General features: G+C 49.4%; 2 protein-coding genes across 2 annotated transcripts in view; one reads left to right on the plus strand and one right to left on the minus strand.

Moving 5' to 3' along the window:
• Positions 1–19763, minus strand: part of LOC119382249 (pseudouridine-5'-phosphate glycosidase) — a gene marked incomplete in the record, with an annotated part of 1023505 nt that overhangs the window by 554752 nt on the left and 448990 nt on the right.
• Positions 15215–18445, plus strand: LOC125757311 (uncharacterized). The gene is made up of 4 exons (XM_049412776.1): positions 15215–15470; positions 15533–15627; positions 16079–16151; positions 17590–18445. The coding sequence occupies exons 1-4, from the start codon at positions 15419–15421 to the stop codon at positions 17799–17801; spliced, it is 432 nt and encodes a 143-aa protein (XP_049268733.1). The 5' UTR covers positions 15215–15418; the 3' UTR covers positions 17802–18445.

The following is a 19763-nucleotide window of genomic DNA, read 5'->3' on the forward strand; positions in this document are numbered from 1 at the left end:
GCGTAGAACGGCCGTGCGGCTACCGCTTTGTACATAGCACGGCTCGTCGTAAACGGTGTCTTCACACAAATATTATGGCGGATCTGCGGCAGTTTCTCAGCAAAAAAAGAAAAAAAATCACAGTTTCGCCGCAAGGGCGAAGCAATGAATGCGATAGCAAGAAATTGGAATGTCACACGAAGAACGAGAAGCAGCTGATTACTTGCAGCGCGCCGCTGAAGCACGAAGAAGGACGCCCGAAAAGAACGCAGGCATGCACAAGGCAAGCGTTAACTAACAACTTTCACAGTTATGTCATGGAACGCGCTGCAAGTGTCGACAATACAGAGTTTGAGAATTGGGGCCCCAAAAAGCTTGGGGACCAAGGAGCTGGCGAGCTGCCGGGGCGCATGCGCAGAAACCAAGCCACTATTGGGCTGTTGTGCTCGCGTTTGCCCAAAACCCGAAAAATCATAAACTAGCGTGGGTCCCCAAGACGTCTTGGGTCACCGCGAGACTATGCAGACGCCGCGCGGGCCACGACGCTGTATGGCCCGCGTCTCGCATAATTTTAATTTCACCACGTGTGGCGCCTCGTGCCTTCGCGCGAACGCAGCTTGCGTTTGACCCTGTTCTCAAGCTCTGTTGACCCTCCGAATGCAAGAGCAGCCTACCCAAAGCAGCAATGGTGACCCAGTGTCTTGGGTCGCCAATGGAGAATCAGATGTTCTTAGATATTTCTTTTACAACGAAAGCTGTTAAGAGATCATTTCACCGGCCGTTTTTGGCGCCGTAGTTGTCCGCCGCCGCCGCCGGTGTCCGTAACCAGTATCGCTCGAAATAAGAAAAAAACGAAATAAGAAAAAAATTCCAGGATGGAACGAGGTTCGAACCTGGGCCCTCTGCGTGGGAGCCCAGTATTCAACCTCTGAGCACATGCCGGTGCTTGAAACTACTTTGCAAAAAGGTCCTATCATGTCGGGAAGGAACCACATTAGCATATGCAATATAGCGTGGTAGAAGAGTAAAATAAGCACTAAGCGTCGCACAACGCGAATTCTGTAACCAGGCGTTACAAAATGCGAATTGCGCAACGAGTAAGTTGTTGAATGCTTCCAACCCATTACAAAGGGCTCTGCCATAATTCTTCATCGTCATCAGGCACAGCATCAACAAAGTGCGCATAATGCCTTACATGCGTTTAACAGGTACCGCGGCTCTCCGTAGAATGACGAAAAATGGCACACTGCCTGCTGCCCTACTTCTCAAAAATTACAATGATTTATAGCGTGGTGGGTTCCTCGCAAGTGCACTTGTATTGGTTGCCAAGGAAGCCCATAAGCGCATGATCCTATTCCTCGGGGTCTCAGTAAAATTACAATGATTTAGAGCGTAGTGGGTTCCTCGCAAGTGCACTTGTTGTGGTGGCCAAGGAAGCCCATAAGCGCATGATCTATTTCCTAGGGGCCTCAGTAAAATTACAATGGTTTAGAGCGTAGCGGGTTCCTCACAAGTGCACTTCTATTGGTTGCCAAGGAATCCCAAGCGCATGATACATTTCCTCGGGGTCTCAGTAAAGTTCTTTGCCCCTCTCCCCCGTCTCTCGCAAGTCAACGTATGTTATACAGCATGACGGGAGAGAAAAATAGCGACCGGGCGTCACCCAATGCAAATTACATAACTGGTGGGCCGTTTAAAGCTTCCAATCCATTACAAAGGGCTGAGCCATAACTCTTCATCGTCATCAGTCGTCGCGTCAACAAAGTGCACATAATGCCTACAGACGTGTAGCTGGTGCGTCGCTTCTCCGCCGATTGACGAATAATGGCTTAGTAGGTGCTTCCCAACTTCACAAAAATTGTGATTTATGGCGTAGTGGGTACCTTTCTAGTGTACTTGTATTGTAGCCCCAAGAGAGCTTACAACGGGCTCTAGAAACGCCGCTCTTCCAGCTTTCGCTGTGACTGTGCTGCGGTTTCATTGCAGGCCTGGCGTTTTTTTTTCTTTTAAACTGCACCGCGTGGAGTGACCCCCTGCGTTTCCTGCCACACGGGGGCGTTTGATGCAAGGTGTGCCTATTTAGGTGTGCCTGGTGTGCCCGGTGTTCTTTGTTTTTTTTTCCCTTCCACATCACGAGTGGGTACAGAAAAGGGCCACTTTGTCGTGCGCGTTTCAAGGGCAGTTTTCAAACTGAAAGAAAATTAGGAGCGTTGCGTGATAGAAAACACGCTCAAGCTCCTCCGAGATTTGCTTACCACCAGCGGTAAATGGTGTATATAAATAGCTCGCTGTTACTCCGCCGGCGCCTGCTTGGGGCATGGTTGAGTTGTCTAATGCGGCAGGCTGGGGAGCGACGGGTCGGTGGTTCGAATCCCCGGTCGGGTGCTTCGGAATTTTTTTCGTCTGCTTTATTTCTGTTTGTGCCTTTTTATATATATGCATACATATGACGGCGACGGCAAAAAACAGCCGAGAGTGTCCTTATAATTGCTATCGCAATAAAAAAAATCCACAGCATATCCACGGGGTGAATGATGATGAGTGGGGCGAAGCTCCGGAGGAAATCATCAGTAAACCGTGAATACTCCAATCAAGTAAACACGTGAGAAACACCGTCTAAATATTAAGCATCAAACTTTTATTGTACTGTTGGTTTACGTGGTCCCTTCATTAAAACGGTCCCCCTAGCGTACGTCGCCGTACTAAATCGAACGATTGCCTGCCACCAATGAGACGCGCCATATGTGAATCTTCCGTGAATTCTGCCCAGTACATCAACGACGTGAGATCGGGCACCTTTATACTAAAGGGTCGTGGCGACTTGCAGCTCACTTTAATTTTACATGTACGCTGCGAATTTTATTGTTTAATCACGAACAGGAGAAATCTCAGACAGGCACTACCTTGGAGGTCAAAATCCAGTGCCTATATATACGGGGTGGTCAGTGAACGGTTGTGCAGCGCGAGCAGTCGGTTTTTTTCAATCAAGAAACTCGCTAGCAGACGCTGCCTGCGTCGCCCTCGCGAGGCGAGAGGGGGGGGGGGGGGACTAGAGCACGCATGTGCAACGCAGCGAGCGCCTCCGCGCCATATAGGGATCTTTCTGAGAACTAGAGGTGGCTACGACAGCGCCATTGACTGAACACTCCAAGAACTAGAGGTGGCTACCTACTACTACATACTACAGAGGAGGGACAGACCCGCACCCTAAGGAGCTTCGCCCCTAAAACATTGCATGCCAGTCCTGCTGCGGAATGTCCTTGGCCATGCCAATCATACTGCTATTCTAACTGCCACCGTTGCCCGTCGCTGGCAGAACGCGGTGCCACTCGTGCGCATAGATGGGCTCGTCATGCTTCTTGATTACAATACCGATGTGGTGCAGTTGTAAACCAGCATGTATAGAGAATGAGCCATGCGGATACCAGCGCGCTCGGGCTGCCCAAACGCTTGACCGCGCTCACGTGCCGTTATGAAACTCTTTCAGCAGCCAGTACCATCACCAATCGTGAACATTCGGCACAAGACCGGCTCTCATCTTGCGAAACTTTTCCAATTCGTTCTCACTTATGTGGGACGAGTTTTTAATCTCAGTGCGTCAAGTATCTCCGCAAATCGCACAAAACAGTGACGACGAGTGTTGAGCTTCGATGCCGCGTGAGTCTCGCTACTCACCGACTACCGAAACGCGGATGCAGTATGCAATGGAATTCATTCAATATATATAATTCAATGCAAAATGTGTAAGTCCACAAGTTGTGTATCCTAATAGAGTGTAAAGGGCTTCGCAGACGGACATTTGCTGCAACACATGAAGCTTTTCTGGACACCAGCCGCCTAGTTCGCGTGAACGACACCACGTGGCGTATCGACATTAAATAATTCAAAAGTCCCGCCAAGACGTATGCAGTGACGCGGCACTAAATAAAATGTAATCAAAAGAAACGGTACTCACGCCCCGAGACTGTCGCTTCACCTCAGTGCGCAGAAAAGAGTGCGCTGTGTGTCAGCGTTATCTCGACGGCGACGACTGGCAATGAATTGGCAGTTTTTCTAGACGTACCATGTCAAGTGTCTGGCCGTTATAGACGCACCCGCGCTGCATCAAGAGAATCGTCGTTTTTTATTTGTTTGTTTGTTTGTTTGTTTGCTTGTTTAGTTTCTTGCGCTTCCGTACCGGTGGGATATTGGAGCAGCATGCTGCTTTCCGAGTTTCTTTTTGAGCTAGCGGGAACCATGAAGTTTGGGTACAAACAGGATGTGGTGGTTGCATAATAACCGAATTTCCTTTGGTGTACGACTTAGGATCTTGCTCGTTTGCTCCTGGCGTTACCTCAAATTAAAACTGGATAAGTTTCAGAACGCTAGGAATGAGAGTAAAAAAAAAAACGAAGCTAAAGATAGTTTTTATTTGTTACCGCAAGCTTGGCGCCGTCGAAGCGTGTGCGCAAATGTGATACAGCAAGCACAAAGTCGATCATGAATCACCTACTGGCCCAATCGTCCACTTTGATCAGCACAAAGAGTTTCAGAAAAGCGAATTTTGCCGTTTTGCGCTGACAGCAATGATTGTTAATGCAGCGTGATATAATAACTATTCCCACAATCTCTCAAAACTACTTCTTTATTTCGCATCACTCCTAATGTAGAATACAAAATGCATTTGACTTGCTCAACAACGTCTCACAAGACACAGCAGAGAAAAGCGAACCCTTTAATTCGCCCTTCTTTCGTTCACTCAGCATATGGAAATTTCTTGAGTTGTGAGTGGAGCTCCTCTGTTGTCACGAAGGTGTGCAGGCATTCCAAACGAAACCTTCAGCATTTCTTTCCAGGAGATTTCCTTAAGAGAACGATGGCGTTTATGCGCACAGGAAATTTGATTAGTAGTTTCTCGCCCGTAGCATTGTCTGAAAAATACCAGCCTTCAGCCAGAGAAAGCCTAGCGAAATCTGCTTTTTCGCATAATATCCACTGCCTTTCAAGCAGTAGTTTTCTTGCTCTGAAAACCCAACGGAAAATGTCCCATGTCGAATGGAATGATTACAGCTCCGCTCGAGGGTCTTCAAAACCGGAGCTTTTATTGTACTTCATGATTCAAAATATCAGCCGCGTATTGAATCCTGGAATGTTTTCGCTTGATAGGAATATCAAAGCTGCGAAGACATTCCTGGTTGGGATTCCTTTTTGGTTCGAACGTGTAGGCCTACCTCGAAAGTCTCTTCCATTGTATCGTAGTCTTGTACGTCTCTATCGTAGATAACGGAAGCATAGTAAGATAGATAGTAAGAAATATAGAATCCAATCTTAATTTTTACTGCAACATAAAGGTTGCAATAGAAATACGCGCAAACGCGACTAAGAAAAATTAGTAATATTTGAGAGGACACGATAACTGGCATGTAGCCTCGACTTTAATAATAGGAATATCTGCACACAAGTGTGAAGTCTGGTTAATGCGCATCGATAGCACAGTGCTATCATAGATGCACGCGTTTTAGAAAACACCCTCTACTGCCTACAGCATAAGTACAGCACAGAAAGCTGTGTGTAAAATGGGAGGCACTCCTCGCTAGCTCGGACCTGGAGGTGCAACTAGCGCTTCTGGACCACAACCGGCTGGTGGCACAAGCCAGTGGAGCCTTGGACATAGGGCCCCACCCATCTAGGTCCTATGCCCCTTCCCTTTCGCTCAATATAAAGTATTGTTCTTCTCGACATGGTACTCCCTCTCAGCTTTGTCTGAGTGGAAATAGTTCAAAGAATTTAATGCCTGTCAATCTCATAACATCTTATTTTTTTCCTTAGATTGGGTTATTTAAACACACGTGTGCTGTACAGCGCAGAGCCACCATTTAGGGAAGATTTTATAGCGACGCGGAAATTACCTCCTTGATAGTGAGAAAGTTCCAATATATATATACACAATAACCTTGTCAATATTTACTTAGGGACAAATATTTGTGATCATGGAAGTGGAGATGAGCATGAGTGGAGGTCACGCCTTTTACAGCGAAAGCTGTTATCAGATCACAACAAGGGCCGTTTTTGGCGCCGTAGTTGTCCGCCGCCGCTGGTGTCCGTAACCACTATCGCGCGAAATAAAAAAAACTAAATAAGAAAAAAATATTCAGAATTATGCCGGTGCTTGAGACTGCTTTGCAAAAAGACCCTATACAGGCTTTATGTCAGAAAGGAACCACACTAACATATGTATGTCGTGCGGTAGAAGAGTAAAACAACAACCAGGCGTCACATAACGCGAATTCTGTAACCAGGCTTCACAAAATGCGAATTGCGCAACGAGTGGGTTGTTGAATGCTTCCTACCCATTAAAAAGGCCTGTGCCATAATTCTTCATCGTCAACAGCCACAGCATCACGAAAGTGCACATAATGCTTACAGATGACACCTCACTTCTCAGGAGAATGACGAATAACGTCGTGGTAGGTGCTTCCCAACTTCACAAAAATTATGATTTGGGCATAGTGGGCACGTTGCTGGTGTACTTGTATTAGTGGCCACAAGAGGGTTTCCAACGGGCTCTAGAAATGTCGCTCTTCCAGCTTTCGCTGTGACTGTGCTGCGCTTCCGCGCAGGCCTGGCGTTCTTTTTTTTTTTTTTGAATAAGTACTTACTCTATGACTATATACATTCGTGATGTGCTTTCTTAAAAGGACTGATAACTGACCGAAACGTGTCACAAGACACTGGTGGGAGCGTAATGGCTGTGAATTACAGTGACATAAACGAGCTTTTTTTTTTCACCATATATTTAGGAATTGTATTTTTAAATTGCGCTTTGAAAGTTACAACAACGGCATGTCTCGTTGCCTGACGGGTAAGCCTTCATAGTGCACGAATGAGATGTGCAGAATGCTGTATGCATTCCGCTGCTTTTTACTAAAGAGAAAAAAATGTTTTAAAATTAATCCGCACGTTATTGGGCACTCTCGCTTCATTCTGTGCATATAAAAGAGTAAAAGGAGTTGACGTTGAGAGGCGACATTGCCTTCGCGACTACCAATGAGCGCATGTCGAACAACAGCGCATGCGCGCGGCGTTTTCTACATTGAATGAACTTCCAGGTAGCACACATTAGAAAAGGGAAAAATGCATTCAATAACGTTTCGGCTGTGGCACAGGTTTCGCAAGACCCTGACGAAGGCGGTGTCACGGCTGAAAGGTTAGTAAAGGCATCTTTTCTTTTTTTAGTGAGTGCTACGCGCAAGTTACACACACACACACACACAGACACACACACACACACACACACATATATATATATATATATATATATATATATATATATATATATATATATATATATATATATATATATATATACAAAGAACATTCAAACAGACGCGCGTGCGAAGCACTTTTATTTACGTTTCGCTCGCGGTCCGAGCTCCATCTATTCAAGCGTGGACCTCGAGCGACGCCTAAATAAAATTGCTTCGCACGCGCGGCTGTTTCACTTTTCTGTGATTATCTTACCCAACTTGGTGCGTATATATATATATATATATATATATATATATATATATATATATATATATATATATATATATACCCCACTCCACCACGTATGACTTCTTGGTTGATGCGACGTTTATTAGACTCAAGGCCTCGGAAGAGAATGGGCCGAGCGCGCACACACCCGATGATGATGATTATGATAATGCACAGATGAGAAAGAAGCACATAACTAGTGCCCACAATATATATATATATATATATATATATATATATATATATATATATATATATATATATATATATATTGTAGTGAAGAGAGGACGACGAAGAAACACACGAGCAAGCTAGCAAGCAAGCAAGCCGCAGTGTCAAGAGTAGCAGGGGACTCCAGCTCGCGCTTGCCTGGATTTTGGCTGCTTGACGCCCGCCGCTCTCCGACGCCCTACACTAGACGCTTGTTGACATTCCCTGAAGACGCGTCAATAAACCACGTCACATTTGGTGGAGGTACGTGGATTCCCAGTACCAACCTGGACCTTCGCTCCCGGAAACTCCCCCCGGTTCGTGACCACATCGCCACCATGGCCGAGGAGACCCCTCTCCAGTCGGGACCTTCGGCAGTCCACGTCACCTGCGGCGCCGTGTTCCGCCAGCGAGATCCACCCATCTTTACCGGCTCAGGTGACTCGGACGTGGAAGAATGGCTCTCGAAATACGAACGTGTGAGTGGCAGCAACAAATGGGACGACCAAATGAAGCTTGGTTACGTCCAGTTCTACCTTGCGGACATCGCCCAGCTGTGGTATAACAACCACGAGAGCGACATTCCCACTTGGTCCGTCTTTAAGACTTCCATTACGGACGTTTTCGGTCGGCCATCGGATCGCAAGCTTCGGGCAGAGCAGCGCTTGCGTCAACGCGCGCAGCAACCCGGCGAGAACTTCACGGGCTACATTGAGGATGTGCTGAACCTCTGCAACCGCGTGAACTCTACCATGACGGAAGAGGATAAGATCAAGCATATCCTGAAGGGCATCGAGGACGATGCTTTTCAGATGCTCCTCGCAAGGAATCCCACCACAGTCGCTGCACTCGTCTCCTTGTGTCAGAGCTTTGACGAGTTGCGTCGGCAGCGCTTGATCGCGCGCCAAGCCCTCATGACGACCGACACGCTATCGAGCTTGCACGTTACTGCTCGCCCTGTCCATCAGCAGCCGCTGCTATCCATCATCAAGGAGTTTATCCGCGAAGAGGTAGCGCGTCAGCTTTTACTACTACCTCTCACGAACGAGCCAGTGCAGACTTTGGCCCCTGACCTTCAACACGTCATTCGGACCCAAATTGCTGAGCACCTACCACCATTTGTACCCCAACAACCACTCGTCACTGCGCCGCTCACTTACGCAGCTGTCGCTGCTCGGCCCCATCAGCAGCCTATGCCGTATACCCGACCTGCGATGCCAACCCCTGCGATGCCAACTCCTGCGATGCCGACCCCTGCCTCGCCACTGACCACGACTTCGTCGCCGCTTCACTACGCGGGGCCCTCGCCTTCGTTTTTCCGCCGTCAAGACGTGTGGCGAACGCCGGACAACAGGCCCATCTGCTTCGCCTGCGGTGTCGCTGGACACGTCGCTCGCCACTGCCGCCGTTGCCCACCTTATTTCTTCGACACCGTGGCCACACCTGATCCTTCGTCGTCACGCACACCACCTAGGTACGCCGCTGATAATTGACCATCCTTCTCCAATCGTCGATCACCATCTCCTCGACGACGCTCTCTGTCACCCATGCGTCGTCGCTCAGCTACGGAGGAGGGAAACTGATTGCTGCAGTTCCGGAGGCAAGAGCTGCATGCAAGTCGAACTGCCCAAGGCCTCCATGTGTTTCGCCGCCAAATGTTATAGACGTCGATGTCGAAGGAACCGCCGCCGTTGCGCTTATTGACACAGGGGCCGCCGTTTCCGTCATCTCTGAGACACTGTGCCGCAAGATAAAGAAGTTGACGACGTCGCTATCAGGACTAATGCTCCGTACTGCCAGCTCACAGTGCATTGCGCCGTCAGCTGTCTGCACTGTGCGAGTCACCATACAAGGTGCACTTTACGTGATCGAGTTCCTTGTGCTACCGTCCTGCTCCCACGACATTATTCTCGGTTGGGACTTCCTATCGAATCATAGCGCCATCATAGACTGTTCTCGTGCAGAAGTAGCTCTTATGCCGCTGCAGACCTCTCTTTCGTCGGACCCTCCCCACAAACTAGTCGTCGCTGAGGACACAGATATACCCCCAAACACGTGGACCCCTGTAGCACTGACCTGTACGACCGCACCAGACGGAACAGCACTCTTTGCCCCGTCGGACGTATTTCTACGTCGTCGCGGCTTACGACTGCCCTTTGCAGTACTATCGATTAATTCTGGCGCTACGATAATGCTCGTTGCCAACTCGCTGACGTCCGCCGTTACCTTGCTTCGCGGGGAATCTTTGGGGCACGTACAAGACGTCGACCTCTTGCGTTACCTGGACTTCTCTGAGGACCAACACCACCTTCAGCTGAACGCCATGACGTCACCTGTTCCCAACTCTTCAGCCCCAGATAATTTCCGCCCTTCAATCGCCGACGATCTACCGCCATCGCATCGCAGCCAACTCCTCGCCCTTCTGCAAGACTTCCGCTCGTCCTTCGATTGTGCCCAGCCAACCTTGGGCCGCACGACGAGCATCACACACCACATCGGCACCGGTTCACATGCTCCCTTACGCCAAAGACCCTATCGAGTTTCCGCGGCAGAACGGCAAATTATCAATGAACAAGTCGACGACATGCTTAAACGCGCAGTGATACAGCCGTCCCAGAGCCCCTGGTCCTCTCCTGTCGTACTTGTGCGCAAGAAGGATGGATCAATAAGGTTCTGCGTTGACTATCGCCGCCTCAATAAGATTACTCGAAAGGATGTGTACCCGTTGCCACGCATCGATGACGCTCTCGATTGCTTACAAGGGGCAGAATATTTCTCGTCTTTAGATCTACGCTCGGGTTATTGGCAAGTACCGATGGATGTCACCGATCGGGCGAAGACTGCTTTCGTCACTCCTGATGGACTCTACGAGTTTAACGTCATGCCGTTCGGATTGTGCAACGCCCCCGCTACCTTCGAACGAATGATGGACAACATCCTTCGCGGCTACAAGTGGAACACCTGCCTTTGCTACCTCGACGACATCGTAGTCTTTTCTAGGGATTTCCCTACTCACCTTGTCCGCCTGCGTGAGATTTTGACGTGCCTCACCTCAGCTGGTCTTCAACTCAACATCAAAAAGTGTCATTTTGCGGCGCGCCAGTTGACGATACTGGGTCACGTCGTCTGCAAGGAAGGCGTTCTTCCGGACCCAGCGAAACTCCGGGCCGTTGCCGAATACCCCAAGCCCACTTGCATGAAGACGCTTCGAAGTTTCATTGGGCTGTGTTCCTATTTTCGCCGATTTGTCCGCGACTTTGCTTCCATCATCGCCCCTCTTACCAATCTTTTGACAACTTCTAATGGCCTGTCTGCTTGGTCAAGAGAGTGCGACACATCTTTCGAAACGCTACGGCGCTTACTGACATCGCCTCCAATACTTCGGCACTTTGACCCTGATGCGCCAACGGAAATCCATACTGACGCCAGCGGCGTCGGCCTTGGTGCAGTACTGGCTCAAAAGAAACCGGGATACGAAGAATACGTCGTCGCTTACGCGAGTCGAACTCTAAAGAAAGCTGAGTGCAATTATTCGGTTACTGAGAAGGAATGCCTTGCCATAATTTGGGCTTTGGCTAAGTTTCGCCCGTACCTCTATGGCCGCCCTTTCGACGTCGTCACGGACCACCATGCTCTATGTTGGCTCTCATCGCTGAAAGATCCGTCGGGACGCCTCGGTCGTTGGGCGATTCGGCTGCAAGAGTACGACATTCGTGTTGTGTATCGATCGGGCCGCAAGCACTCTGATGCTGATGCGCTCTCCCGCTCACCGCTAGCGTCCGACACAGCTTCCCCATCAGCTTCCTTGTCGCCAATCGACGTCGCAGACATGTCGTTGGAGCAACGCAAGGATGCGTGGGTTTGCCACATGCTCGACTTTCTGGCTGATCCATCAGCTTACCCCGCTTCAAGAACTCTTCGTCGCCAAGCGCCCCATTTCGCTATTCGAGATGGTCTCCTCTATCGGCGGAATTACGCGTCTGATGGTCGGAGGTGGCTCCTTGTGATACCTCGCCACATGCGCATGGAAATGTGCGCTGCTTTTCACACCGATCCGCAAAGCGCTCGTGCCGGCGTTCTCAAGACCTACAACCGCCTGCGTCAGCGATACTATTGGCGCGGACTGTATTCATTTGTGTGCAAGTATGTCCGCACTTGTACCGCCTGTCAGCGACGAAAGGCTCCACCCCAACGACCAGCCGGTACACTTCAGCCTCTCCCGTGCGCGGCGCGTCCGTTTGACCGCGTCGGTATTGATTTATACGGCCCGCTTCCCTCGACCACTTCTGGGAACAGATGGATTATTGTCGGCGTAGACCACCTCACGCGTTGCGCAGAGACTGCAGCTTTGGCCACAGCAACAGCCAGAGAAGTTGCGTTTTTCATTCTACGCAACTTCGTCCTGCGCCACGGCGCCCCGCGCGAACTTTTGAGCGACAGAGGACGTGTTTTCCTGTCCGAAGCTATTCAAGCATTGCTCGTTCAGTGCAATATTGTTCACCGCATGACGACCGCATATCATCCACAAACCAATGGCCTAACCGAAAGATTTAATCGCACTCTCGGGGATATGCTGACGATGTACACCGCATCCGACCAGACCAACTGGGACGCCGTTCTTCCTTTCGTGACATACGCGTACAACACTGCTACGCAAGCCACCACAGGATTCTCACCGTTCTTTCTTTTATACGGACGAGAGCCATCATGCATGCTGGACACCATGCTTCCTTGCACACCGGACGCATGTGAGTACAGCCCAATTTCCGAGATTGCCGACAGTTGGCCCGTTCATTTACGACAGAAGACCAAGGTCGTCAGAAGCTTAGGCGCGACGACGACGGACCTCTTGCTGCTTTCAAGACAGGTGCTCTCGTCTGGCTTTGGGTACCGCCGAACACTCCTGGACTTTCCTCCAAGTTACTAGCCCGATACCACGACCCCTACCGCATTCTTGCTCAGACATCTCCCGTCAATTACGAGGTCGAGCCCTTGACACCATCTGACGACTTGCGCCGTCGCGGCCGAGAAATCGTCCACGTGTCTCGGATCAAGCCATATTATGACCCCGCTATCTTGTCAACGCCTTAAGTCGCCAGGATGGCTCCGCTATTCCCCGGGGGCCAATGTAGTGAAGAGAGGACGACGAAGAAACACACGAGCAAGCTAGCAAGCAAGCAAGCCGCAGTGTCAAGAGCAGCAGGGGACTCCAGCTCGCGCTTGCCCGGATTTTGGCTGCTTGACGCCCGCCGCTCTCCGACGCCCTACACTAGACGCTTGTTGACATTCCCTGAAGACGCGTCAATAAACCACGTCACAATATATATATATATATATATATATATATATATATATATATATATATATATATATATATATATATATATATATATGTATATATGTATATATATATGTATATATACATTTGAAACCCGCAATAACGAAATCGGCGGGGAAAGCACAAAATTTCACTTTTGCGGGAATTTCGTTGGCGCGAGAATGCACCAGAAAAGACATGGAATTTACGAACAACACATTTTATTTCCCAAAGTCGGTAAGTTTGCTTTGGCGGGCCTTACCATGCAGTAATTTGATGCCTCCTGATCGGGAATCTCGTTTGCCACGGCACAAAGTTCGCCCCATGCACTGGTCAGTGACGGCGGCACTGCGCTGTCACCAGTACCGTCATCAAGTGCGCCTACAGGCGAACCTTCTTTCCGGCTCCGCTGGATCAGCGCGGATCAGCGCAGAATCGTGGACAGCGAGCTGCACGCAACGCCGAATTCTTCGGCGATGTCCATTTTTACAGCGAAAGCTATTATGAGATCATTTCACCGGCCGTTTTTGGCGCCGTAGTTGTCCGCCGCCGCCGCCGCCACCGCCGCCGGTGTCCGTAACCAGTATCGATCGAAATAAGAAAAAAAAAAAACGAAATAAGAAAAAAATTCCAGGATACAACGAGGTTCGAACCTGGGCCCTCTGCGTGGGAGCCCAGTATTCAACCTCTGAGCCATTCCGGTGCTTGAAACTGCTTGGCAAAAAGGTCCTATACAGGCTTCATGTCGGGAAGGAACCACATTAGCATATGCAATATAGCGTGGTAGAAGAGTAAAATAAGCACCAAGCGTCGCACAACGCGAATTCTGCAACCTGGCGTCACACAATGCGAATTGCGCAACGAGTAGGTTGTGAAATGCTTCCAACCCATTACAAAGATCTCTACCATAATTCTTCGTCGTCATCAGGCACAGCATCAACAAAGTGCGCATAATGCCTTACATGCGTTTAGCAGGTACCACGGATCTCCGTAAAATGACGAAAAATGGCAGAGTGCCTGCTGCCCTACTTCTCAAAAATTAGAATGATTTAGAGCGTAGTGGGTTCGTCGCAAGTGCACTTGTATTGGCTGCCAAGGAAGCCTATAAACGCAGATCCATTTCCTCGGGGTCTCAGTAAAATTACAATGCTTTATGGCGTAGTGGGTTCCTCGCAAGTGCACTTGGATTGGTTGCCAAGGAAGCCCATGAGCGCATGATCCATTTCCTCGGGGTCTCAGTAAAGTTCTGCGTCCCCCCCCCCGTCTCTCTCCCACGTCAACGTATGTTATACAGCATGAGGGGAGAGGGAAATAGCGAGCGGGCGTCACCGAATGCAAATTACATAACTGGTGGGCCATTTAAAGCTTCCAACCCATTACAAATGGCTGAGCCATAATTCTTCATCGTCATCAGTCGTCGCGTCAACAAAGTGCACATAATGCTTTACAGACATGTAGCTGGTGCCTCGCTTCTCCGCAGAATGACGAATAATGGCTTAGTAGGTGCTTCCCAACTTCACAAAAATTGTGATTTATGGCGTAGTGGGTACCTTTCTAGTCTACTTGTATTGTAGCCCCAAGAGAGCTTACAACGGGCTCTAGAAACGCCGCTCTTCCAGCTTTCGCTGTGACTGTGCTGCGGTTTCAGCGCAGGCCTGGCGTTTTTTCCTGCCCTTTTCCACCTCACTGATGATTGCAGCGTGAGGAACTTCCGCTTTTTCGTTGGAGGCGGCAACTTCGCAGGCAGTGAAATCGGACGAAGCAATCGCAACACACAGCTCACGTTGCACCAAGCGACCAAGGGGGCGATCGGAGATCTCTGTTCGTTCGCGTTCGTTCTGCGGTGCCTACGTCACAAAAGTGAGAGGGGGCGCAGCTCTCCCGCCTAGAACCGCCGAGAGGAAGAGGACAGCCAATCGTGAAGCGGAAAGCTTTCCGGAAGTAGACGCGCATCCTGTGACGTCGGCACGGGGACCGTGAAGCGTTTCTCGCCTTTTAATAAATATAATTACTTTACAGAAAATTATTGTTTTTGCTTCTCAAGCTCAAACGCTCTTTCAAACAGCAACAGCTTTGAGTAATGATATTTAATAATGTTAGTTTTTTTTGACGTCGTCGCTAGATGGTGTCGCGCACGCGAAAAAAAAAAGAGAAAAGTAGCGGCTGACGCAGTTTCAAAATGTCGTCCCATCGCAACGTCTGTGTTGGTTCTCGGGTGTCGGATCGTCAAAAGGAGCTTCTGCTGGCTTTTGTGAAAGATCGCGACGCTGTCGTGCCCGCTGGAGCCGTCGTTCACAAGGGAGGACCGGGACGACATGTGGCAGGAGCTAGTAGCGCTTTTGAACGAAGAATTCCCTGCGCGTAACACCAGAGCCCAGTGGCAGGCCCAATGGAGGAATGAGCGCTACTATTCGCAGCAGGGTCTTGCCAAACTCCGAGGGCAGCAGAGGTGAGTGCGAGCACAATTGTATTGTGGTCGGTCATCTTACACGTCCCGCTTGTGCTTTACAGCGGCACCCGAGGCGGCCAGATTTCGGATTACCGCGGCCGCGTCGTGCTCGACAGAGACGAGTGTGCGAGGCCCAGAGTTCGGGTGGTCTGAATCGGTAAGCACTGGCTTAGAATATCATTGTTACTTGTATGCTGCGAACAAGTGGGCTCATTTGCTTCGAGCCATTACGCGCTGTTAGTTTTACTTTTTCAAACAATATCGAGTGGATCACCCGGCCGCCGCGTTAGCTGAGGTGCTAACACGTTGCACCGCCCAGAACAGAATGCGAAACAGCCACATTTGCGGTGATGAGGAAAGAACAGCCGCGAACTATATTTCGAAGCTCATTAGAGCACCCTACGTGTTACAACCCATTTCTCAGACCCTCGAGTCGAGTGAGGTGCGTAGCCAGTAGGCTTGCCCCCCCTCCACCCCTCTCTCCGAAGTCTGTGTGTCATAGCATGCCGCTGTTGAAACATTCTAAAAAAACATTGCTATTGTCCACTTCCACTCCATACTTCTTATTGCACTCAGTGTGTCAATCAAGAAACTTCTTACTATAACAGGTGAGCCCTGCTCCAGCTGCTGCTGGTGTGGCTGAAGAGGATGTGGCCCAGGATCTTCCCCGTGCCCCAACTCGTAAGTTTCGCTGATGTTTTTGATTAACTGTAGATGGTGTTACATGCTCACAGGTGATGCTCATGCGTGCAGGCATATGTTTGTGAAGAGATGACATCTGTGGGCATAAAGACAAAAAGCTGCACGAAAAAAAAAACCCGCATTTCCCCGAAGGGGAGTATGAGGAAGTGCGAAGCACGGGGTGATGCTATGAGGGGGCGCGCGCGACTAAACTGCAGAGCCGAGCGAAGGAGACGGCAGCGAGAGAGCACGCGCCAGCCGACCCACGGAGGTCTGGCCGTTTTTAAGTGCAAAGCACTTTTACTGATGATGATGATCTGTCTTCCGAACTCGTTCCAAAGAACCCGCAACGCGTTCAACTTGTTGGCGGCGTTGCGCACGCCCGAGATGGGGCTCAGGTTGTTGTCGAACCACAGTCGATCGCACACCGCGCAGCTATATCCGAAGCTGCGGTCCAGGAAGTCTCGCTTGAAGCGCGCGTCCGGCCGATCGAATTCGAGGGCCCGCGCTCGCTCACGCATCGCGCGTCCCCGCGCCAGATCGGCTTCGGGGTGCTCGGCTCGCTTCGCACGCTTTCGTTCGGCGTCTCGCCGCCGGCCTTCATCACCACAGGCAATGCGCGGGGCGCGCGCAGCCACGGAGCGGAGGGCGGAGCGCGCGCAGTCACGTGGGGCGTGACGTCGCTGCGCCGTTGCTACAGACGCTCCTCTCCGCTCCTCGCGCCGTTGCTATGGGACGGCGGATTCAGGGTCGCTTATAAAGTGCATTCGCACTTAAAATTTGGCAAACGGTTGCAGGAGCTAGTTAGTTGTATGCATAACTGTCAGATGGAATAAACAGGTGTCCTGCCTTGCAGTTATGGTGAAATGTAGCAAAAAGGTAGCATTGCAAAAATGTTCAACATCTTGAAATGTTTCCCTATTTTGTCAGTTGCTTCAAAAGTGAAACTGAAAATGTGCTATTGCTAAATATACTGTTCAAAAAGCAAGCTCGTTATATAACTTCTTCACATAGCCATCATACAAAAATGCACATGTTTGCACCTGTGTTACACCTGCTTGCTGTATGTTTTGCATGCTGCAGCAGCTAGGGTTTCGGAAGGAGATTGTGTCAGTCATCGCGTAAAGCCGGGCAAACGATTGTGTAGCCCTGAAAAGGGCTGTTTGGTTGCTTCTCATGCAGAGGTGGTTAGAGGTGTGAGATGCGTTTGATGAGATGAGCGAAAATGAATTCCGGCACTACTTTGGTCTGTCCAAACGAAGTGCGTTGGTTGTGCGGTGAACCAAGCACCATTCATGGATGCCATTGGGTCAGTGGATTTTCAACAGAGAGGAAATTGTTGCACACACTGAAACTCTTCACGAACAGAAGCTTCCAGCGAAGAGTCGGTAGCAGGAAATTTATAGATGATAATGGCAACACATTTCTTGGTTTCCAGCTCATGCCGCAGCTGCGAGATGGGGGCAACCGGCAGGCCGAGGCGCTGGAGTTACTAGCCGCAAACACCAGGCGGCAGGGCCAGGCATCATTGGAAAGCTGCGCCAGGTTCAACTTCTCAGTGACGTGGTCCACGAATTGCAAGGCGTTGGTACCCTCGCCCGGGCCCTCATTGCAGCGGAAGCCACCTGCACAGTGATTTGTAAAGACTAGTTGTACATACATGTAGATTTATTTTTGTTCACATCACGAGCTATGACACGCTTGCTTGCTTCAATGGTGCCCTGCAATTTTTTCTCAGTTAATTTTCTTTTTCTGCATATCAGAAGCACTGATGTGCTGTTTCATTGTACATGCATTCAGCAATTCAGCAGTCATGCATTCAGCAATTTTGTAGTATATGCACATAGTGCACTGTAGTGTATCTTTATGTTTATAGTGTATACGTGTAGAATATTGTGGCACACTGTACATTTTCCATCGATTTTTACACATCCTAGAAAAAAAGAAATGCGTTTGTGAACGGTCTAGGTTGCACAACAATTTTGAAATATTGCAAGACCAAAAAATAGTTGACGAATACGTGTTCTGTTGCTTAGAAGTGTTTAGACAATAGGATTGGGTACAAACAGAAATCAATAATAGAGGAAGACATATCAGCAACCAACAACTTGCATTTTTTCAGCAAGTTCGATTAATACCGGTTCGACTGTGCCTTGTTTTCATGTAATACAATGACTTTCGTGCTGCGAGACGCGTGTGTTGCTGCAGAGGAGCAGCAGGCACTTTGTAATAACTCCATTTGTATATTACAAAAGGAAGCTACTTTTATATTCTTTTCCTTGGCATTAAATTTAAGGGATATTTATTTACTTTGCTTTTTATGTTAAATTTAAGGGATATTTATTTACTTTGCTTTTTATGTGCATTGCTCGCGATACTTGTAATAAAATTTCACTTCTTACACCACCCTTCTTGTTTACCTCATTTAAAAGCACGATCCTTGTTGCACTAAAGCTAGCGCATGTTGCTGTGCTGATTCAACAGCCTTTTCAGGTTACCACTTTGGCTCCGAATGGCACCATGTGCTGCACCACAGGTGAGCTCTCACTTGTGCTTAGTGTGAAGCACCATATTTTACAACCTGGTCGAAGTATTTCATCAGCATGGCATTGTGTGACAAGGGGCATAGGTCGGCAAACTCACTCATGAGTCGATTCACTCAGATTCAGATCGAGCTGTGAGTCCGGGTGAGTAATACATTGGCGAGTTCGATTCCGGGTGAAAACATTTTAGTGAGCCTGAGTCCGAGTGAATCCGCTTGAGGAAAATTTTGGTGAGTCTGAGTGAGCCCTTTAAAAGGACTGAGTGTTGGGCGAGTTGGTACTCCATTACTACGAAAAACTGCGCAAAATAAACAGGGACAAGTGAGACACACGCACAAGCGCAGTGAGTGAGCCCCAAGAGCAAAATACATTTCACGATTGAGTCAGGGTGAGCTTCACATTTTTTGCCAACCTATTCAAGGGGGTTATTCATTGATAGGAGAATGCTCTTTCGTTGATATGTGCAGCAAACATTTGAAGTGTAGTAAAAAAACAGCCTTTTGTTTATGCCAGTGACAAACACAATGAACAAAGACAAACACGCACCACACAATGCTGCCGAGGTCGTTGCAGGCGGCGGCGTACTCTGCACAGACGCTCAAGCATGCAGGCCCGGTGGTTCTCGAAACAGGTTCACTACACGCTTGGCTGCTGCTGGCTCCCGTTGTGGTGGTGGTGGTGGTAGCTCAGCTGCTGCTGGCAGCAGCTCAGCATCGTCTGTGTCGTCATCGTCCCCTTCGAGAACAGGCTTATGTGCCGCCAACGCAATGTCCTGCAGAGCTGCACAAGCAGCAATGATGCTTGTGCAGCTCTGCACAAGCTTACAGCGTTGCACCACTCCACAGCATTGCGCATGGCGGTGTGGGCCTTGTTGTAGTGGTTATCAGGGGTGCCACGAGCTGGGCGTCCGGGCACTGGTGTCAGGAGTCACGGTTCTAATGTATAGCTGGAGTCTCCTGCATGAGGGCGGCATGGCAGCTGTAGTGATAACGTCTTGAATGTGGCAAGCATTGACAGCACTTACCAAGCAAGCCGAAGTTTTGCTTCCAGCTGCTGACGGAGAGGGCTC

The sequence above is a fragment of the Rhipicephalus sanguineus genome, chromosome 2, assembly GCF_013339695.2.
Source record: "Rhipicephalus sanguineus isolate Rsan-2018 chromosome 2, BIME_Rsan_1.4, whole genome shotgun sequence".
Classification (NCBI taxonomy): Eukaryota; Metazoa; Arthropoda; class Arachnida; order Ixodida; family Ixodidae; genus Rhipicephalus; species Rhipicephalus sanguineus.

Bases quoted from the DNA above. Each gene is read 5' to 3' on its own strand.
- LOC125757311 (XM_049412776.1), top strand. From the start codon at position 15,419: ATGAGCGCTACTATTCGCAGCAGGGTCTTGCCAAACTCCGAGGGCAGC. The intron at 15,471-15,532 runs GTGAGTGCGAGC...TGTGCTTTACAG, and splicing joins AAACTCCGAGGGCAGCAGAG to CGGCACCCGAGGCGGCCAGA. The intron at 16,152-17,589 runs GTAAGTTTCGCT...CTTGGTTTCCAG, and splicing joins TCTTCCCCGTGCCCCAACTC to CTCATGCCGCAGCTGCGAGA.